The 23181-nt window shown below is 39.7% G+C and overlaps 1 protein-coding gene across 8 annotated transcripts in view; it reads left to right on the top strand.

Moving 5' to 3' along the window:
- Positions 1 to 23181, top strand: part of LOC138208253 (band 4.1-like protein 1) — an 84546-nt gene that overhangs the window by 42571 nt on the left and 18794 nt on the right. For 4 of the 8 annotated variants that reach the window (XM_069166055.1, XM_069166146.1, XM_069166554.1 and 1 more), the window contains 13 exons: positions 1793 to 1930; positions 3785 to 3952; positions 8313 to 8417; positions 13312 to 13354; positions 13560 to 13635; positions 14022 to 14240; positions 14639 to 14726; positions 14824 to 14976; positions 16301 to 16398; positions 18333 to 18508; positions 19035 to 19267; positions 19694 to 19729; positions 20839 to 20883. In XM_069166055.1, the coding sequence (XP_069022156.1) occupies positions 1892 to 1930; positions 3785 to 3952; positions 8313 to 8417; positions 13312 to 13354; positions 13560 to 13635; positions 14022 to 14240; positions 14639 to 14726; positions 14824 to 14976; positions 16301 to 16398; positions 18333 to 18508; positions 19035 to 19267; positions 19694 to 19729; positions 20839 to 20883 (1479 nt within the window). In that variant the 5' untranslated portion in view covers positions 1793 to 1891. The remainder of the gene's footprint in view (positions 1 to 1792; positions 1931 to 3784; positions 3953 to 8312; positions 8418 to 13311; positions 13355 to 13559; positions 13636 to 14021; positions 14241 to 14638; positions 14727 to 14823; positions 14977 to 16300; positions 16399 to 18332; positions 18509 to 19034; positions 19268 to 19693; positions 19730 to 20838; positions 20884 to 23181) is intronic. The other 4 variants (XM_069166636.1, XM_069166299.1, XM_069166224.1 and 1 more) reach the window with 3 other exon arrangements.

Below are 23181 nucleotides of genomic sequence, written 5' to 3'. Positions count from 1 at the left end.
TCCAGGGTCAGAAGCATCATTTTTGACTAGTGGGAAATCTACTGATTGGTTATGAAGAGATCTACCATGTCAGTATAATGGCTGCCCATTACCTTTTGGGTAATTTTTCTCACTTCAATAAGTGGCAAAAAAAAAAATCTAAATCAAAAGATCAGTGTAATGTTTAAAAGCTGTGTATCTGTATCATTCATTTTGAAATTTCAGGTTTCTTTTTGCCTTGACTTTGTTTTGATTTCACTTCATGTTCATACACTAACATTCCACAATCATACATGGAGAAATCGACAACTGTTGCATTCTCCTCCATAGATGACAAAGCAAAGCACACAATGTGAGTTTTATTTTTGTGTTATGCACATAAAAGTAACCAACCCACTTAGGCTTCTAGACATCAGTTGTGGTGGGGAAACAAGACTTCTAGAAAGAGAACATAAATAATGAAACCTACAAAACCCTTCTCCTGCGTCACCTTTTCTCATCTCTATGAACAATGTCTGACACAAAAAAGGGTCCTTTTCCTAAAAAAAACAACCTTTAATAATGGTGCAAAACATCTGCAGAGATTTTTTTTTTTAAAAGAGCACAGTCCTTAAATCATCATATAAGGCACAGTAAATATATAACATCTATAAAGAGATGTCATTTTTTATTTTTTAGTTTCTGTGCCTAATGGTTTTGCTCCTCAACAAAATGGCACAAACATCGTATATCCTTGTTTTATGTGAGACAATGTATATCTTTAATTTATGCTCTATGCCATACATAAGGAATTTATTTCACATAACTATTACAGTGCAACATTTGAGAAAATACACTCCTTCAACGAGATTGTGCAAGATTAAAAGTATAAGACAATATTTAGATAACAAGCATGTCTGGACTGTGGAAATGCACTGGGTGTTGATGTGAAAAGACCAAATAAATCTTCTCAAACGTCTTTCTAATGAGCCTCTGTTTAGACGTGCCTACAGTACACACCCCTCTAAACTGACAAAACTGGCCGCTCTGTGCTTTCACTTCAGTGGTGGTTATTGTTTGATCCACCCACATCAATAACCCAACAGTAAGCTTTAACTGATGTACAGAAAAAGTGACACTCGATCCCAAAACACCGATTGTACATAACACACCTGATCATTAAAAAAGTACCTGCTTTATACTGATTACATCTTTGTATCATTGATTTATGTTAATAGAATATAGCCCTAAATTGGTAAGTAATGGATCATACAGTGATTTTAATCTAGTAACTGCTGTTCATAAAGTGCACTACAGTTACAATGACAGACAATGACAGACAAGCATGCATAAGGTGTCTGCTCATGGATAAGTGATAGTTTTATCTGGTTTTGGTTCAACACCTTCGGACCTGAAGGAATGCAAAATGATCACAGTCTGTGACAATCTCTTTTTCTTTTTTTCTGGTAAGTGTCATCTTAGTGGCAGCGCTTCTCTTGCTTAAATGTATGATCATCATCTAGCTCAGTGAGGGATTTTGTAATTAAAATAAATGTCCTTGATGGTAAGGTGAATTATGTCTGTATAAATGGCGTGTCAAATTTTTTTTACAGCTTTCAGAATTTGTAATGAAGGTGTGATCCTTGTTTTAGTGCCTGTATCACTTTTGCGTTTGGTACTTTTTACTAAGAATTTATTTTGTCCTGACACTCGTTTGACTCTAAAAGAAAGCATGCCCTGATACTTTTGACAAAGCATTTTGAGGTGATGGCTGTACTCAGCTGAGATGTTTTGAACAAATGTTTATATTTTCTATATTTTTGTCTCTTCTCAGGTTGTTGTTGCTTTGCTGAAGTGACAGAGGCAGGCCCTGAGTCGGAGGTGAAGAGAGCAAGCTCGGAGTCTTCCCAGTCAGCAGGGGACAGCAGCAGGGATGCAGGAGTCAATCTCTGACAGCAAGATGGCCAAACAGGTCAGCATGGGCCCAACTGCATTAATACATTACCGCTAAATTCATTGACATCCGAGTGGTTATGTAAAGTACAACATAGAGATATTAGCTTTTATTTTCCAAGTAAGGAATAACAACTTAGTTTGATATCAGTGATTTGAACCAGAGATTTTAACGGACTCAACAAAGATAGGGTTGGATTATGGCTTAAATATAATTTAGACATCTACATTTATCTGCTGTACAAAGTTTTTGGGTTCTTGAATAACTTCAGTGGGACTAATTCACTATCAGTTCTGGTTAAATTGAGACTTTCCAAACGAAAACAATGATTGACAACCGCATCAAACCAATCAGCTCACTTCAGTGACAAAAGGATGACTGCTTAAACACGGACAAAGGTATTTTACTGGGAAAATTCAACAAAGAATGTGTTAGGCAAAAAAAAAAATCCAAATGGCCAAAAATCTACTCATTGTTAACATGTAGACACACAGCAGGTCTTAATTTGAAAGGCTAAAACAAACTTGCCCCCACACGGCACGATCAAAACAGCAGCTCCTATTATTTTCACCGGTGGTGTTTAGACGAACGCAGGCGCCCTTCCAGTATTGCCGCGCCTGAAAAAGTTTTTTCTTTTTGTGCTTTGTGGCTCCCGCAGTAGTTCATTTCACTCCTGACCTCCTGACATGCACAACTACTACTTTTCCCTGTTGCAGTTTTCCCCCAGAGAAAACACTTTTTGTAGCTTATGGCTCCTGTATCAGTTTATCTACCCTGCGACTGTTGCAGCTCAACTTCCTCACCTCTCTGTTGCAGTCTCAGTGGATGAGGGGAGAAGAGTTAACAAGGTTGAGAAATATCTTGCCTGGATTCATTACCTTACCATATTTATTAATACTGCAACAGTATTGCCTGCTCTAAAGCAGTCGTAAATAGATTTGTATTTAATTTCTGATTTCTCTTTTGTATTGTTTAGTGATGATTACTTTAAGGACGAGGGCTGTGTTCCAAATGACATACTTAGTACACTATCAAATTAGTGCTCTTACATGTTTGGACTCTTACTGGTGTTGTTCTATTTAATTTAGACGGGGTAGTGTCTCAAACCTCGCACTGCCATTCTGTACTTACTGGAAATGACTGTGGCATCTGTTGGATTTCATTATTTCACTCAGAAATTAACATATTTTTGTGCCATCTGATACACACAGTCAATAAACACACTGATGCCTTCTATCCTATGGTGGTACTTAGTGAAAAATAAAATCTTTTGTGTGGTGTTCTCCAACAGCTGCAGCTTCCTTAGACACCTGAATTTGAAAAATCTTTACGTCAATGGTCCCTCCCTTTCCCCAATGTAGCCAGATTGGGGAATGTTGAGTGTGGAAAGTGTTCAGCGTTTCACATTTATTTTCTGCACCGTTTTGTCTGCATCATAATGGTTATTGTAGTGCACTTCATGTTTCGACAGTGTGAACGCACTTATGTACTCAAAATAGTGAGTGTTAGTACATAAGTACGCCATTTGGAACATAGTATCAGACTCAATGCAGTTAGTGGAGTGTATTGTATATTATACGGCATGTTTCATTATTTCAGTTAGCATATATTGAATGAGTGCCTAAAATCCAAAGTCTATGAAACCCACAATGGTGACCTACACTTTTGTCACTGCAACCATTGTGTTATTTGATGAAGAGGGATGATGAATTGTGAAACGACTGGTATTTTCATGACATAATTTTCTCATCTGAATTTGCTGTCCTGATTCTGTTTTTTCATCAGTTTAAAATATCCATTAATTATCCGGGATGACAGGTGGATCTATAACTATGGCAATTGTCTCTTTTTTTTTATCATTTACATTTAAAGGAACAGAACTCTAAGCATCTGGATGAACACAGAGACACAGATGACATGTCTGAGAAGACGTCGCCAAACAAGAACCTCAAATCTCCCCAGAAAGGCTCCAAACGACTTAAAACCGCCCCCTTCAAAATGACCCTGCTGGATTCCTCTGAGTTCGAAGGAGAAGTTGAGGTATGCAGAATGAAAAACAATTTACATTAACATGTATTCTTGAGCAAACTACTGAAAAAAAAAAGGCCACTTTCTTTCTTCCCCTTTGTTGTGACTTTCCTCTGTGGAAAGCTGTGTGTGTTGTATCGTGCTGCATAGAGCGGATAAAAAGGGCAAAGAGAATAAAAGAGAGAGTGCCATGCTGAGAGCTCACCAGGGGGGGCGAAGCCAAAGACATTTTACACATTTCTGTAATACACACACAGGCAAACAAAAAAATAGTGCAGTATGAAAGTCTTCATTCCACACAAGATATGTGTTGTCATTGCTCCACCAGTGTGAAATAGGGCATTTCCCACTTGCTGTGAAAGAAAACTGAAGGAATGCATAAGAGAAGAGAGAGGAAATATATGTCAGTCCATTTCTCTCGATAAATGCATGGCATCAAGATGAAGGTTTTGGATGTTTTATGACTAGCAGCCGCATAAACCTCTTTACGCAGAGATACACATCTTTTTTTTTTTTTTTTATATCTTTGCAGAATTGTGGAGGAAAGACTTTAAATCCAGTTACTTGACTGTAGGGATGACTGTGCAGAAATATTTTTTTAAGCTATTTCTTGGTGAGGTTTAACTTTTCATTCCACTCAAAGAGAATCTGTGTAGATACACACTCAAATTGAGGACATTATAAATCAGTCCGGAACCATTTGTACCTGAGAGAATATCTCTCTGAGCCAAGTATCCTGTGTCACAGCCCAGTACCCTCTGCTGTTCTTCAACAAAACATCTGTATGATGCAAACGAGACTGGAGATTTAGTGTTCTCTTTCCATGCTACAGCTGGGAGTTAATTAACATAGCTGAACAGAAATCCTGTAAATGTCTATGAAAACCACAGTTGTGATTTAACACGGGGTTATGTTTAGGACTGGCTTTTTCTTCTACATCTTTTCATTTTTACTCTTTTGTTTTTGTACATTTCAATAAACAAACAAGACATAACATGTTGATAAGTGAGCTTGAGGCTGAAAACACGCCATGTGCCGTGTGCTACATTGTACTAGCACCAATAGGACCAAAGCATGGGGATCACACAAAGCACTGAAAAAAACAAAATGATGGATGGAAGTTGCCCATTGTCCTTGGAATAACGGCATTTTGAGTTGTACAACTCAGGATATTTCTCAAACTTGACCAGTCTCTCCTCGTCCATTGTGAAACTGAAAAACAGAAAAAGGTGAGGAAGTCGGGCTGCCACAGGAGCAAAGTAAAAGATGAACTTCTACAGGAGCTGCGAAATACAAAAAAGCCTTTCTCTGGGGAAAATACAAAATAAATTGCTGTAAATAGGACAGTGGCAGGAAGTGTGGCAGGCCGGCACATAGGTAATGTGAATAGAAAATAACAGGGGTGGCCGTTTTGACGCGTGGGGTGCAGCGTCTGTGTGTTTTAGTCTTTAGATGTGCTAGCAGTCTGATTTTATTGCCTGTGGACCATAGACTGTATGGACACAGTCCTCAGGTCTGAAAAGTGAAGCCAATGCTATCGTGTCATTTGCTAAATTCACTCCTTCTGATCAGAACCACCAGAACGGTGGTTCTTCTGAAAATAATCCCATAATTAATTAGATATTAGGCCCCAAAGAGGTTATGTTTGTGGCTGGTTTGATTGAAGTGCCAAGGTGCCAGATTCAGAAGTTTCAAAACAGTAGTTCACAAACCAATTTTTGACATCAAGGTGGGTTGCCGCTTGCTCTGAATAGAGCCAGACTCCTCAGCACAGGCTCCTAACTGGGTGTTTTTTGATTTTATACACTTTATTAATCCCAAAGGGGAAATTTCTTTGCTACAGCAGGGGGGGTCTCAGGGGGGAGCTGCTGCAGCAGGCTGCCACTAGCGTGGCGCCAGGTAACCTGACCTGAGGTGCATGTTTTTGGATGATGGGAGGAAGCCGGAGAACCCGGAGAGAACCCATGCAAGCACAGGGAGAACATGCAAACTCCGCACAGAAAGGCCCAGGACCGGATTCGAACCCGGAACCTTTTTGCTGTGAGGCGACAATGCTAACCACTGCACCACCGTGCCGCCCTATGAGACATCTATAGTTATTATGTGATTGCAAGCCAGGTGCAGCCAAGGAGAAAATAGAAGAGCAATGTTATTATGAGTCACCCCTCAGGATACTTATGCACAAGTGCGTGAAAGCTTTTGTGTGTGTTGTGATAAGGGGGAGGGCACTTTTTATTTGCAAGTGTGTGTGAGGTAAGACTGTCAGGAATCCTACACTTGCATCAACATCTCTTGTGGCACTGCGGAGACATTCTAAAATACATTTGGGCCTTTTCCACACCACAACAATAGTTTGCAGTATGGTTATGAAAGCTTTTGTGTCCTAAGTGCTCTTCCTAAATATTGGTCCGCCCTCGCAGCAATGACAGTCATTGCCAGATAAGGACAAGCACAAAGCCAGCCCGTTTTTTAAATTTTTTTTTATTTAGTTTGGTGAGAGCGTCAGACTTCCAGGTCACGGACAGGCTTGCTCCTGCTTCCTGTCTTTAATTGCTGGGGTGAAACGTCATGCAGGCCATGTCTGAACCTCCCTCATGATTCCAGGAGTCAATAATAACATTGTGTCGAGGAGGCAGGTCACACGTTGGGAGAGCTCTCCCCGAAGGAGGTGCTCTATTCATGGGTTAATTAAGTCTCTTGTCATGGATGCATGGCGGAGCCTCCTCGTAGGCAAGGTGGCTGCACACCTTCACCCACTTCTCTCACCCAGCTCCCTCTTCCCCGTGCATGGTCAAGCCTGGCTGGGCCGATATGCTAAACAGGGCTATTTTGGGTGGAATTGAGTATTGTATCCTGGTTGTCTTTCCACGCTGCCAAGATTCTGTCAATAGGGTTTTCCCCTGTCCATTCAGGTGGCAACACTGAGATCATTTTTTTTTTTTTTTACAGGTGAATGTTTAATTGGTCCAGAACAGAGAGCAAATAGACTGGATCACCTCAGTCATGACTAATTAAGACTTCAAATGCATATTTGTTTATTAAATCCTGCTTGCTGCCTCTCATGTCATGCAGCTCTTACTGCACATAAACACTGCTGCTTCTGGGGACTCACTCACTGATGTAATCAGAGCTCATAGATACTTCCCAATTGTTGCTCTACCATCCTTTCACCTATTGGGGCAAAAACGAAAAACAATATTTTAAGCCCTAGCCTTGAGATATCAAAAAAAATAAGACAGTGGAGGGATAATACTGCATCTGTTTCCCTGGCAACTGCTTGCACCATCTCCCTGTCACCTCACAAAGTAGGCTCAGGAAGAGCCTGAGCCTGTGTTTAGTTGAAGCAAAAAAGCATAAACATATTTCTTTGTTCTATATTTAAATTGATTGTGTTGTCCTCACATACTGCAAAATATCCTTATTAAATATCTACAACTTGTTTGCATCTGTAAGATGGATTCGGACAAACGTTGGCACAAACCTTAATGTTGCCTCTTTGACTTGCACTCTTTGCACTCTTTGCACTCTTTGGACTCTTTGCTGTAAAAACCCAGTTGGTTTGAAGACTTTGCAGAGTAAGCGTCCTGCATTGTCAGCTCGAGAATGATGAGCCTTTTTTATCAACTCAAAGGTGAGGGTCATGTCTGGAGTTTTTGGGCTGGGCAGACTGACTTATTAACTGCTGGCCAGGTAATTGTTGTCTTTGCCCAGCAAACGCGTAATCTCCGCCGGAGGTCTGCAATTTGAGCTGAGTGGTTTTTATATTCATCATCAGATAATGATGTTAAGCCTGATGATCATTCTGAGACAATGATGTATTTCATAACTGAATGGGATGTAAACCAGTTTATGTCGTGTTGTCATGAATGGGATGTGGCAGACACTAGATGATGTAATTAATAGTCCAAACATGATCTAATCTCCTAGAATACACTGATCTCTACAAAGTCCGGTTGACTACTCCAGCACTATTAGCAAAAATGTTTCTTTGTGCATCCTGATGTTAACCTGTTGAAAATGATGATTTAAGACAAATAATCCACACTTTCTCTTGAATGTGAAAACATGAGCCTTGACTTAAATGTGAAAGGAAATATTTCTGAAATGGTCACCCTAAAGTCTGTCAATAGGAGAGTAAATCTCTTCCGACAGTGTAAAGACCAATCTTTCACAGCAATTCACTGTCCATTTTTCCTCTCAACTGTTTGATGCACAGAGACTGTGATACAACACCAAATGACTGAACTGTTTTATGGTGTTCACTACCTTGAAAGCACAGCTGTCTAATGGGGTCTGATACTGATATCGGACTGATGCTTTCTCCTCATCCTTTTACCACGATTGTATCCATGGTGTATGTTTGTTTTTGCAGAAACACTCCAAAGGACAGACCCTATTGGACTTGGTGTGCGAGCACCTCAACTTGCTGGAGAAAGACTACTTCGGTCTGACCTTTGCCGATACAGACAGTCAGAAGGTCAGTGAATTGTGTCTCACAATAGCATCATGGGCGATTTCACTGCATACACACGTTGCTTACTGAACAATCTGTATTTCTTTCACTTGTTGACTGTGTAGGCTCTCTCAGGGGCGTTTTATCCATCATTCATTGTTGAATGGGAAAATGGCAATTTCAATCTCAGTCTGGGTCTGAACAAAAGGCACTTGAATAACTTGTGCAGTTGAAGACTAGATGAAAAAAAAATGCCTCATCTACACTTTGAAAGATGCATATATAAAATTTGGTTCAATAAATATTTCTCAGAGACAGAGCTGCTCTGGAGGCAGATATAATTTCACGGGTTGAGGTTAACCTTCATGGACTGGAGCCAAGAGCCACAGTTTAGTCTGATTTGAAGAGCTAAGAAGAAAAGTTAGGTCAGAATGACTTCAGTGATTTTTGTGCTTTTCTTTCATAACCATGGCATGTTGAAGGGTAAGCAGGGTAGCTTTTTAGGTTTATCTTTTAAGTCAGCCACACTAATTAACTAATGTTTTGCCTCTGTATCACTAAATTTAGTAATTTTTTCATTAGTAATAAAGGTACTAAAGTGTAAAATGGCGGAAAAAAAACCATCATATAGTGCTCGTGATCTAGCCATGTATGAATTTATGTGCCAAAGTTTTGAGATGTCCTTCTCGGAGAATGTTATTTGTGGTGCTTACAGCACTTACATGAGACATTTTATTTCTGCATAATAGATGTTTTGGCCACTTGGAGACAGCATGAAAATCTATAAACACAACATTGACATATTATCATCTTATAAAGTTTGTATTGAGAAGATGTTAGCAAATGACCATCCGTCAGAAACAACATTGACATTTATTTGGAGCTACGTTTCCAGTCATTCTGCAAATTTAGATCTAAACTCTTCATCTCTGTTTTGGTTTCTACCAACTCTAGAGAAACATATCTGGCCCTTTAGCCAATAATTGCCATATGTTCACCACATAATTGCTAACTTTGCTAACTTGTTTACTGTTTGGTAGCATACAGTAAGTTCATGACTGTTTTGGCTGAAACCAGCTGCCTACTGTCACTGGAAACCAGGTTGACCAGAGTGGTGACAGTCAGCCTAAACATTAAAGTTGTGGACTGTAAAAAACAAACCAAAGCAAACAACAATGCTGAGGGGAATTACAGAATTATGCAATAGTTCTCTTGGGGTTTACATGGGCAAAGCCAATTGCATTACAGATATTTTCCTTTTTTTGCTATATAACTATACCTAAGAAAAAGCCCTCTATAAATACTGTTGACAGTTCTGTACGAAATCTCAAAATCTGGGCATGTAAAACCAAAAGTATCTCCAGTATCTCTAAATACTGGCAAAAGAGGTACGACTTTTTTATTTTTATTTTATAATTTGAGTCAGCTGACCGTTTAAGCATCATAGTTTTATCTTCCTCATTTTTTCTTACCTCTAGTGTGTATCCCTTGACTTTAACCTGACTTTGTCAGAAACAGTGATTCTTTAATTGCTCTGTCTGTGAACTGAGCTGTGGATATTTTTGCTCCTCATACGAGCAATAAACTCACAAATCATTTGACATTTAAAATAAATCTAAATATGTTTCTCTAATTGCTGTTGCTTTGTTGTAAGGTGCACAGATCAGGCTGATTATCAGAAATTAAGTAATTGACACTGAACTGATGGGTCCAAACTATGAGCTCACATATGGGCTCTTTGTTTGATGTGGGCTTGGACTTTTGATTGATGTGAACCTCCCTAAGGGCAGGTATGTGATTGCACAACAGGCTACAGAAGAACCTCCTGCCTTTTGAAGATAGGAAATATGACAAGACAAAGTCCCTTTCAACATCTGGAGCATACCCTCTGTCACCATCATCAGCTTGTGCCTGCTCTGTCAGCTCACATGCTGTGACTTGATGCGTGCATGATGGCTAAGGCTTTGGATCGAGCGTGATCTCAGCCCACATGGACAGGTTAATTATGATGTTTGATAAGGACACAGACCTTAACTTCAAATATTTTCCCCTCCCTGAGTTTGGCTTCAGCTTAGATCAATATGACAGTCTCATCAAAGACATGCCTATTGTGGTGCAGCGTGAGCCTACTGTCTGGGGTCGTCGCTGATTGGTAGACCAAACAAGCCTCCGAATTAAAATGTCATTTCAGATGACCTTTCTCTGTCTCATTTTGGGGAACGAGAATTTAATCTTTGCTCCTCAGGAGAACATTTATTTTGTGTGATTGCTTTATGAACTAAGGTTGCGAAAGCAAGAGTGAGGCCGTAAACGGTCAGTGATTAAAAGTTATTTCTGCTTTTCCACAGAAAAAAAAGTAGATCAGTAGAGAACACCTAACTAATTGAGCACTCCTTGCCCTTAGCTGGTATAAGATAGATTCAGGGGGACGATAAATGTCTGCAGCTCTTTAAAGCCTTTAGCAGCCTGATTAAACACTGGAGGAGTATTTTATGCCTGTGTATGTGAGTGCGTGTTTAGGCCAACTGTCACAGATGATTGCAGTTTGCCTGGCATGGCCACAGGACTCCACTGTGCTGTATTAACCCCTCATGTTCAAGGTTCCGCTCTGACTGATGACATGTCAGCAACCAAAAAGACAGTCAGTGTTAATGAACAGCTGATCTGTAGTATTCAGATTAGCTCTCTGTAGGCATAGGCAGCTCAAAACACAAACACGTGTTTCTGTGTCAGCACAAGGATTATATCAACAACTTAATAGATACCATTTACAATAAGTGAATAGACTTGTTAGTCTCCTTACAATTTTTTTAAGAATACTTAGTTTTAGATTTTAGCTAGCAGCCTGGCTCCCTCGATGACAATGTTGTGCGGTTGGTCCACCACTTTGTTCTAGACTGAAACATCTTAACAACTATTTGATGGTTGGATGAAATTCTTTTATAATCGTTCATGGTCCTTTTGGGACTTTAAGGTTACTTAGTGGAATATCCTGATAAGTATGGGATGGAATGGCACAAAAAATGTATAGAGGTAGGCTGGCCATGATGTGGATGACTTTGCCGATCCCCTGACCCTTTTTTAGGGCCCTTTATCAATGCAAATATCTCACAATATCATCTTTTGGTATAGACTTATATTCCAATGACTTTTCTCTTCCCCTGATGTTTTTTTTTTGTGACACCATGAGGTTGGTTTTGAGTGAAATGTGTAGCAGATGGACAGCTCTGATTTAATACAGACATTGTAATCACCTAAATGATCCTTTAATTTATCATCTATCTGCATCATCATTTCAACATTTCCTTGTGTCCAATACTTTGGTTTATGACACAGAAGTAAATGCTAAGGTGTCTGCACTTTAACTGCCAATACCTGCTAATTTCACCTCTGGCATCTCAGTTTGATATGAAGCCTGTAGATCTTTTTTTATTGTTGTAATATGAATTATTTCATTGCTTTTCTCCTCTTTTTTCATCTTAGCATTTATATGTTTAACACACTACACTGTGTATACAATATGGATACTGTATAAATATATGTATATAACCTTAGACATTTTTTAAAAACTGTGTTAAACTAAAGAAGAAAACCTTGTGTACTTGCTGCTGGAGTTTTGAAATCTTTACACATGATCCGGTCAAGGATTGAAGACTAGAATGAATTATAAGAACCATTAGAATAATTGGCAAATAGAAAAGCTATGTAAAATCTATAGATTAATTTATGATTAATAGGCTGATGACAGGGGTTTTAAGAAGAAAACAATATTTTGTCATATAACTTCCCAAGAGTCAGTATATAGCATTGTACAGCTACAAAGCCATTTCAGGCAACAGACTGAAATAATACACAGAAACAATCCACAAACAAAAGTAATACGTGGATGGATAGGCAGCGGGAGATTCCAGAGTACCTCACAAGCCTTCAGAGGTAAAAGAGCTAAAACCTGGTTAGATATAATATTGGCTAAGACACTGGATAGATTGCAACCCCACACTGGAAGACAAAAAGTCTATATATTTTTTAGTACCTTATTTTTCAAGATGTGAAACACCAAATTGACATATAACCAAGATAAATAACAGAGAAAAAAATGAAGTAAAAGAAGTAACTTCATAAAAACCACACAGAAGAAAGCCCCAAATATATAAAAAGATAATATATAAAAAGATAAAATAGCTTACACAATATAGATATTTGTACCATCCAAACCTCCGTGCACCCTCCCACACATCCCAAAGACTCTTTTTCTCACCTGTTCTAACACAGACCTCCCTTGTCCAACCCTCCACTGGATGCAGGTCATAGTGACATAAGTTGAATTACATATACTATTAGGGTAAGGTAAATCCTGAAAAGCTTGGGTACAAACTAAATAACCAACCAATATCAGTTTCAGAAACATAATACAAATGGCGATAGAAAAACAAATATCAAAATACATAAACCAATTAGCTACGGCCTGTGTCCAACAAAACATGTTTTTGAGCTGAAAATGCCAGCCGCTCTTCTAAAATTCTCCACTGCCATATGTGTATTTTTGTCTCTCTAAACAGCACGATTCACAGCTGCTGATATGAGTGAGTCCACATGAACTGCACCACTAATGAAATGCTCAGGCACTCAAATTTAGAAATGGTGCCCCCATTGGCGAAGCAGTTCACTGCACAATCAGATGTTAAGAGATCAGATAGGTAACTGGCTGGCAGGGATTTTGCTGCACAATGAAGAAACATGCTCGACTTGAAACTGCTGTCTGCATGTCTTAGCAGAGGAAGGCTCAGTTTCTTTATTAACCATATGGAGAGGCTTTCATTGGGAACACTGATGGCAATTAGAGCAAAATGTGACACTGGGGTGTGCATTAGCCATGTTTCCAGTCTGCACTGTGTGAATTCTGCCGTCTGTCTTTCAGAACTGGTTGGACCCATCCAAGGAGATCAAGAAGCAGATGCGCAGTGAGTGTCTTTTACAAGTAGCTGTAGTACATGAAAATTTTAAAATTCAATTAGTAAAGATATAAAATTAGATTTGTTAGCAATTGAACTGCAAGTTTTGTGTTAACCTGTTAGATACAATTCCAACACTGACTTCTGATTTAAGATTTTCACTATTATACTGCATATATTTAAGCTTTCAGCTCTCATGGTAATCTCTCCTCAGACTCTTCATGGCACTTTGCCTTTGCTGTCAAGTTCTACCCTCCAGACCCCTCCCAGCTCACAGAGGATATTACTAGGTAGCACACACATACGCACACACACACACTCACGCACATTTCTACAATATTAACAGTTGTAACTCCTCTGGCTGTGCTGTCAGATGCTCCTCAGACTTAAATAAAGGAGAAATTGCTTACGCGTGTCACGTCTGCTGATAATTCCCCCCTTTTAAAATTTTCCCTTTGATGTGTGTTTACATGAAAGTATTGTAACAATTCTCGTGGCATATTTGCCCGGGTGTCAAAGCAACCCAAATCCCTCTCTCCTTTTCAAGGATTAGCCCTGGAATGCTACTAACTGCCATGGATTAACTACGCTGAATACTTGTTGGAGCTTGCATTGGCTCAGGCTTGTTTGACTGCCAACACTCCCTCCCTTCCTCCCCTTTTGTCTCATCTGACAGATACTACCTGTGTCTGCAGCTGAGGGATGACATGCTGTCAGGTCGGCTTCCATGCTCGTTCGTCACTCACGCCCTCCTGGGCTCCTACAGTGTTCAAGCTGAGCTTGGAGACTACGACCAAGACGACCACGGCTCTGACTACGTCAGCGATTTTCGCTTTGCCTCCAATCAGACTCGCGAGCTGGAGGAGAGGGTGATGGAGCTCCATCGAAACTACAAGTACAAGACAATCTGTTGTTTAAAATCTGATTTTCATTTATCCACAAAAACTCTCTTAGATATCTCTTAGGATGATCAGCTGATGAGAATTCCGATTTATCAAAACACTCCATCATGCATATGGCTGATATATGTCATCATATTACCGCTCCATCTGTTATTAAGATGTACACAGTGTGGGCCTCGCCAGTGTGAGAACACTTTCTTCATTAGAAGGTCTTCGCCACCTTCCAATTTGGCATTGCTTTTTGGCATGTGCCCAAACATAATGTTTGGAAGACAGGAACTTAGAAGTGAATATATCAAGCATATTACCAAGATAATTCTGCACCCTGGAATTGTTATTTAAGAAAGCCTGTTGACGTTGCTTACATATATTATTGTTCTTCTGCCCACAGGGGGATGACTCCAGCAGAGGCTGAAATTAACTTCTTGGAGAATGCAAAGAAATTGTCCATGTATGGGGTAGACCTCCATCATGCAAAGGTTGGCTGTTTCTAGAATTATTTTTATTTTTTATGAATGGAAGTTTGAAGAATCTATTGTGTTGCTCATGAATGATTTGTGCCTGTGTCTGCTGCAGGATTCTGAAGGGATTGAAATAATGCTGGGTGTCTGTGCCAATGGCCTGCTGATTTACCGTGACAGGCTGAGGATCAACCGCTTTGCTTGGCCAAAGATCCTTAAGATCTCATATAAGAGGAGCAACTTCTACATCAAGATACGACCTGGAGAGGTATGAAATATGGTGGAGGGTAATTGCAGGGGCACTTCATCTATTTTACTTATCATGGTTGATGTTTGTGGCATTTAAAAGATAAAGGTAATAACCAGGCTGGAAATAAGTTTTTTTTAAGATAAGAACTAGAAGTCTCAAAAACAAATCTACATAAAATAAAAAGAATATCCGGGCCTTCTGCTAATTTGACCCTCACCGTTTTTATTAACCCGCAAATTACTGAAGTCTACAGAATTTTGGAAAATACACTCCTTTATTGTTTTGCCTAGAGTTTGATTGGTAACACTCTCTTGTCTGTGCAATAAGTATGAAGTTACAGCCAGCAGAAGTTTAGCCTAGCTTAGCACAAAGTCTAGAAGTGTTGAAATAACAAATTGTAGTTTTATGCATGTCTAGAGTCTCATCTGAGACCCATGGCCAGCACATAATCCACCATAAAACCAGAACTTGACATTTGTACATATGTAACATATACAGATTTATCATGTTACTTTGTGAGTGTAAATATTCTAGAAAATAAATGATCTCATCACCCAAAACGTAAACATATTCCTTTAAACAAACAAAACAAAAAAAGCTGAAGCTCATATTCTGCAACAACTGTTCCTGTTGAAAACCACAGCTAAAATCAATATGTGGTCAGTTGTTCCTGAAACTGACCACACAAATTATCTTATACCTCCAGATTTGTTTCTCTGCGAGGTGTGAGTCTATATTTTTGCCCTCCTCATTGTGCTGCGCAGCGCTGCAGCTTATCCTCCCTGCTGAGCCTTAGTGTGTCAGACTGTCTGGGCAAGACCCAGTCAAGTGACAGAGCCGCACAGTGAGCCTGTGATCGAGCCAAATAAAGAACCCCTTTAACAGAGCTGCTGCAGCTGCAGCCACAGTCGGAACAGAGGGATAAAGAGAGTAAATATAGAGCCATAAAATAGTTTTCCACCAATTTGCTCCCAGTATCTGAACATTGGATGTCGTCCTTCCTGACTCTGATCAGTTTTTTTCTGTCCAGTGGGCAGAACCTGTGTTCTAAATGCAATGCACATGTACTGACGTGCACGTTGTGGCAGTCATATTTATGCAAGTCCAAAGCAAAGACTATTTATATTGACTGGGTTCATTGTTAATGCAGCTTCAAGATGTTTTATATTCATTGTTTTTTTTTAGTTTTTTTTATGTATTGAGGTTGCTTTAAAAAATGTTGTCTTCCAAAAATGATTGAGGCAAAGTACTTCAGCAAAACATGGTAAACATACCTAGCGCTGTACCCACACCTCACATTTTCCTCGTATCTCTCTGTCATCATCTTCTCTCTCCCTTCCAGTATGAGCAGTTTGAAAGTACAATCGGTTTTAAGCTTCCCAACCACAGAGCTGCCAAAAGGCTGTGGAAGGTCTGCATAGAGCATCACACCTTCTTCCGGTAAGAATCGATCCACTCTCAAGGTTGGAGAGTTTCCCATTCAATGTCCATCAAGGAAAACCAAACACTTCCACATGCAGAGCTTCATTAGGGGCCGCCACACTCGAGTCACTATCATGGCTGCCTTAGCTTTTCCAGTGACCTTGTGATAAATACTGAATCAGTATTATAGGAGTGTGCTGGAGGTAAGATTTGCACATACAAAGACTGAATGATAGAGCTCCCAGTGTAGCTAGCCTCATAGTAAAATCTCATAGTTGTCGATTTTAATGATAAAAGAAGAGTTAGCTTTAGCTTAAAGGTCACATATTTTACACTTTTCTGGTGTTTTATTTGCAGTCTTTCTTCAATATAGTTGTATGCTTATGTCTGGAGCTCTTCTACAAACAGGCTGTTTTGCGTCTGTCTTTAAGATGCATTCATATCAGTGATGCTCTCTTCTGATTGGCTGACCTTTCTCTGAGTGATGCACGCCCAGACCAACCACAGGCTTTCCTCATTCTTGTAGCTTGCTAGCTCCGTCATAGAAGGATTTTCTTCAAAGAAAAAGTTGAACAGGTTATGTACTGAAGGCGGACACATGCCATGAGCATGAGTTTGTGTCATCACAAACTTACAGAAATTGAATACAGGCTGTGTGCATTTCTCTGTGGACTAAGCATTTTGACACTTTCACAGTATTAATGTATCACCTAAACCTGCTTTATAATTCAACAAGAAATATAACTTTGAATATATGCAATCTGGGACGTTTTAAGTTCTCAAGAGTTACATTTAGCAATGGGTTTCTGCCTGCTGAAGATTGCTGCTCCAAACTACGCACAGATGGTCAAAGATGGTTGTAATATGATACTTTCCAAAGAGGGCAGAGACATGAGGAGAAAACTTACCAGTACTGAGTAATAGAATCCAGAAATACAAACTAAAGTGTGTAAGTATTTGTAAAATTTAAACGCAATATTCATTTGTGGACCAAAGTCTGGGAAAAATAAATGTGTTAACAAAAAGTTTCAGACACTTGTGTGCGCAGGAAGCTTTTCTAATCCATATGTTATGTTAAATTCAAATTTGGAAATTCCGTACGCTTTACGTGGGATACTGATATTTATTTGTTGAGCTGTGAAAATTATATTACACTTTCTTAAAATGGTTTGTATTTTATTTGTTTATTTAAGTTGCATACATTGCCTTTCTTTCTCTGACGCAACTGTCTCGGACCCTATAGTCTCTGACCTTACTGTCTCGGACACTGTTTCTGACCTTACTCTCTCTGATCATACTGTCTCTGACCCTACTGTTTCTGATCATACTTCCTCTGACCCTACTGTCTCTGATCCTACTGTCTCTGACCCTACTGTCTCTGATCCTACTGTCTCTGATCCTACTGTCTCTGACCCTACTGTCTCTGACCCTACTGTATCTGCTCATACTGTCTCTGAGCATACTGTCTCTGACTCTACTCTCTGTGACACTACTGTTTCTGACGCTATTGTCTCTGATCATATTGTCTCTGACCCTACTGTCTCTGACCCAACTGTCTCTGAGCATACTGTATCTGACACTACAGTCTCACCCTACTGTCTCTGACCCTACTGTCTCTCACCCTACTCTCTTTGACCCTACTCTCTTTGACCCTACTGTCTCTGACGCTATTGTCTCTGATCATATTGTCTCTGATCCTACTGTCTCTGACACTAATGTCTCTGACCCTACTGTTTTTGATCATACTTCCTATGATGCTACTGTCTCTGACACTAATGTCCCTAACCTTACTGTCTCTGACCCTACTGTCTCTTACTCTACTGTCTCTGATCATACTTTCTCTGACCCTACTGTCTCTGACGCTAGTGTTTCTGACATTGCTGTCTCTAAACCTACTGTCTCTGACCCTACTGTCTCGAGAGCATATGCTGATTATAGTGTTGTTTTCACAGGTTGGTATCTCCAGAGCCTCCTCCTAAGGGCTTCTTAGTAATGGGTTCAAAGTTTCGATACAGTGGAAGGACACAGGCTCAAACAAGACAGGCCAGCGCACTTATAGACCGGCCCGCTCCTCACTTTGAGCGTTCCACCAGCAAGCGGTACCTGCTTTCCAGGAGCTTGGACGGAGGTGAGAGCCATTGTAGTACCTCAATAAATATGTTTATGAACGGTTGAAATATGTATTTTTAATTTATATATAATTGTAACTTCACCTTAAAACGATTTTGGAGAATACACCTTTGGCTCTCTTGTGTAGAGTCAGATGTAGACAGAAGGATATATCAGCATAGCTAGCTTTCTTAACTTTCTTTGAAAAGAAAAAAATTCCGCCCATCAGCACCACTTAAGCTCAATATTTAAAATGTTCCACGTGATTAGTTTAATCTGTTTGGAAGTGGAAAATGATAAGATGCAGTTTTATAGGGCTCATGTACTGCACTGTTTTTTAGCCAGGTGCAGTCAATCTAACAGACAGATATGAGATTGGTATTGATCTTATCATGTTAATCCTGAAAAAAAAAAAAAAAAAAAAAAAGTATGTTTATGTATGAGTATGAGTATGTTTCAATGAAATGTCATATTATACTTTTAAAATTTATGCTAAAGTCTGTCTTCTGACTTATCTCCTAAAGTAATTAAACTTCTGTGATTAGCAGAGTTCTCACGGCCGGTATCAGCCATGTGTGAGAACCATGACGGCCTATCCCACCGCAGCATCAGTGAACAGCGACGTCTCCACAGCCCTTCTGTGGACGAGCAGGAGACTGAGCTGGAGCCCAGTTTGGAGCAGGACGAGGATGACAGGGACCAAGAGCTGGGCCAGGAAACTGAGCTGGACAAAGACCAGGACGGCAACGTCACTCCGAACAGAAAGAAAGAGATCATGGTAGTAAAGATGTTCTGTGACCTTTCATCAATCCCCATTGTGGTAAAATTGGTTATATTTAAATGACAGGAGTTTCAAATACATTCAGTTTTAGACAACTTGAAGACAACTCTGGCTTTGGTGAAGGGAGATGGCAGGGACTGCAGGGAGGATGACGTACGTAGGTGCGGTGCAATCCTCTCAGGCCATTTGAGGTTTATCTAGCACGGGTATAATGTGGTGGCTTTGGTGGATTTAGCATTTACTAACTCTTCCCCTTTCATTCCTGTTCCTCAGGCTTACATGCTTACACTGCACTGCTCATAAATCCTTCTAAGATCTTTACAGTTTTTAACCCTTTCTCTTTATGCTGACAAATGCAAACTCAAGCATAGTCCTCTGTTGCTAACATTCTTTTTCCATGTTTTAACTCTTGCTGGCGATAAGGAGGAGGCTGAGTCAGCAGTTGACAGTAAACAGGAGGTATTTGGTGTCTGCTTATTTAGTGTCTCTGTCGGTCTGTCTTAATATTTATCTTTATCCATCCATTACGGCTTCTTTTTTTTGGAGTATTCTAATTGTACCTCCCCCTCGCTGCCTATCGTACATTTGGTTTGTCTCTGTAAGTGTGGCTGTCAATGTGTTCATTATGGAAAAAAAACGCTGTCCTCTTGCCACCCCGGTATCACACTAAAGCTTGTAATACACTCATCAGTCCACTAGAGGGCACACTGTCAGTGTCACATTCTGCCTCGCCGATGTGTGAAACCTACATGCATGTATGACCAGTGTCCACAAAGGAGGACATGTGATGTGGTACTAAGAGTGACATGGTCCACACAGAGGTCGGGGGTCGTTGGACACATAAACACAGGGCTTCCAGTTGGGAGACCGATGTTCTCATCCTTTAGAAAGTTACATAACATAACATATTTAATATATGTAACATATGTCAAGTTACTTATGTGACATATGTAACATTACCAATGTAAAATTACTTATTTTAACCCAAAACATGATGTTTTTCTAAACATAACCACGTGGTTTTTGGTGCCTTAACTGAAGGAACCTTACTGTCACACCTCGGCGGGACGAAGCGTGTCGCCAACACAGAAACATCTAATGGACTGACGGGTGTATTACATGTTTGGTGTGATACAGGGTTGGTCTTGGACCACATAACTGATCCTGCAAAGGTTGTCTGGTCTTGGATGTCATATTAAGGCATCCCAGAAAATATTTCACCGACAGTGATTGGTACAATGGGTACAAGTTTAATGGAAGTACTATATTTCCACAATATTATATTATAATATACATATATATATAAATCAAAAACCTTTAGAACTGGCAAAAATAAACACTCCCATGTTGCTATATCTGTAAAATTTCCAAATTTCTACTGGGAAGTTTTTTTCAAATAATTTCAGAACTTGTCTTGGCATGGTATCAAGTGGCCAAAGCTGTCCTTCCAGTCTGTCTGCCTGCCTGTCCTCTACTGACTTCCCACTTTGTCTCTGCATCTGACCTTGTTCCTGCACTCTTACCCTCTGACCTCTCCCTTGCTCGCCCATTCTCCTGCCCCAACTCAGCTCTCTCAGTTGGACCAGGAGGCCACCCCGCGTCACAAACAGGAGGTACATCTTCCTGTGTTCAGCTCATGTGCTTTTTGTCATGTATGTTGCTGTTCTGCCACATCTATAGCCTTCAGAGGATTTTATTTATTGAGATTTACTTTCATCCAGCGCCTTCAATCAATGGATCTTTATATTTGATATTTAATATTTTTTACTCTGTTATTTTTATTTCTTTACCTGTGTCTATAATGCTGCTGTTTGGGGGGGGGGGGGGAAATCCCCTTGTGGGATTAATAAAGTAGCTATCTATCTATCTATCTACCTATCTATCTATCTATCTATCTATCTATCTATCTATCTATCTATCTATCTATCTATCTATCTATCTATCTATCTATCTATCTATCTATCTATCTATCTGTCCGTCCGTCCGTCCGTCCGTCCGTCCGTCCGTCCATCCATCTATCTATCTATCTATCTATCTATCTATCTATCTATCTATCTATCTATCTATCTATCTATCTATCTATCTATCTATCTATCTATTAGGGGTGTGCCATATCATATCGGTCATGATAATACCGGCATTCATGAGGGGCTGCGCAGCCCCTGGAGTTTCCAAGCCAAGCTCCACAGAGACATAGCTCTAAACACAGAGCTCGGGTGAACAATTCGACTCGTTATGTCACTGTAACTGAAATAAGAGTGCAACCGAAGCCTGACATTTATTTATGAATGGACAAATGTCCACCTCAAACGTAGAAAAATAAGGCCTAAATATTGTTGAATCTGCCGACAGTAGCGAGGAAGTAATTAGAAGGTCTGCTGCCGGTCATGGTCGCCCTGGCAGAGCATCAGCTCTGCAGTTACTATTGTTTAGAAACATGAATATTTGAAGACAAAGTTATTGCTGTTTGCTGACATAAATCTATAACATTTTGTTGAGATTGTATGTCATCAAAATTAATCATCTTTTGTCATTGTCAAAATTTGTGTTATTGCAAAAACACAAGGCCATATCATGATGTTATTTTAGGGCCATATCACCCACTCCTAATATATATTTTCTATATGTATTTTTTAATAGATTTGAATCATCCACTAGCAAGTCTTCAATGCTGCGGTTGTGGTTAAAAAGACAGATTGTCTTCCCTGAAGTGACTAAAAGCATAAGTGTATTCTTCTCTGTCCAGTGATGGGAGAAGTACTCAGATCCCTAGCTGAAGTATACATTCTCTATTATAAATTCAATTACTAGTCCTTCGTCTGAAGTCCTACTCAAGGGCAGCAGAATCCACTGAAAATAATTACAGTAAAATAGTTTGTTCTTCAGTTGAACACTTGACATTGTGAAATACTAGTGTACAGCAGTATTCATCATATCCACTGCAAAACTTTGGTTTTTGGCCAACCAAAGTAACATAATCCATGTGGCTTTAATAACCATAGCTTACATTTTATTTCCTTACTTGCGACACCGTGAATTATTATGAATGACAATATTGGATTGTCGGTACCGATGCATGAATGCTTATGTCATGCTTGATTCTCAATGTGTCAGAGCAACCAGCAAGACGACTGAACATGTTATTAATCTATTTCAACATAGTATAGCATATCTAAGACTGATAGTGTCTGTGTCTACTAACAGATTATTGACAGCCAGGGCGTAAGAGGACCTGCACCCTGTGGTGTGTGTGTGTGTGTGTGTGTGTGTGTGTGTGTGTGTGTGTGTGTGTGTGTGTGTGTGTGTGTGTGTGTGTGTGTGTGTGCGCGCGTGTTTTGGTAACTTGTCTTTACTGTTCAGAAAGATTCTGCAATGATTAGAGGGAGATAGACACCATTGTAACTTGAATCGGGCCTTTTCTTTTTTCTGGCGCAGTGGACACGGTGCACAACAATTGGAAAGCTGTTATACTGAAATTTGGGCTTATCTAAACACTTCATGGCTTAATACAGTAACAAAATCAACGCCGTCAGCTTGCACTCACTAGCAGCTGCAGCCACGTGCTGTTGTTGTTACTTTTCACATGAGAGAGTTACTAACTTTCCACAAGGGCCCTTTAGACATACATCATGTCTCTGACAAGGCACAGTTTATTTGGGACACAACTATTTGGGACCCCTACAAAACTAGGCTAAAAAACAAAGTAATTAAAAATAGACTTTTAATCAGTGAAAAAACTCAAAACATGTTTTATAGTAATTTTTGCATTTATGGACTTTGCAGTGAGTTTCTGGATTATCATATTCATCTGTGTTACAAGTGCTACGCAAACAATAAATCAGTCATAACTATAATTGTTTTTGGTTTTCTCCGAGTTTCAGTAGCATCTTTAATCTTCTTTCTCTCCATGG

This window comes from Embiotoca jacksoni, unplaced genomic scaffold (genome assembly GCF_022577435.1).
Source record: "Embiotoca jacksoni isolate LCO1_2020_lvr unplaced genomic scaffold, fEmbJac1.0.p SCAF_1, whole genome shotgun sequence".
Classification (NCBI taxonomy): Eukaryota; Metazoa; Chordata; class Actinopteri; family Embiotocidae; genus Embiotoca; species Embiotoca jacksoni.
The sequence above is the reverse complement of the archived record's forward strand: the minus strand, read 5'-3'. Positions and strand labels throughout refer to the sequence as shown.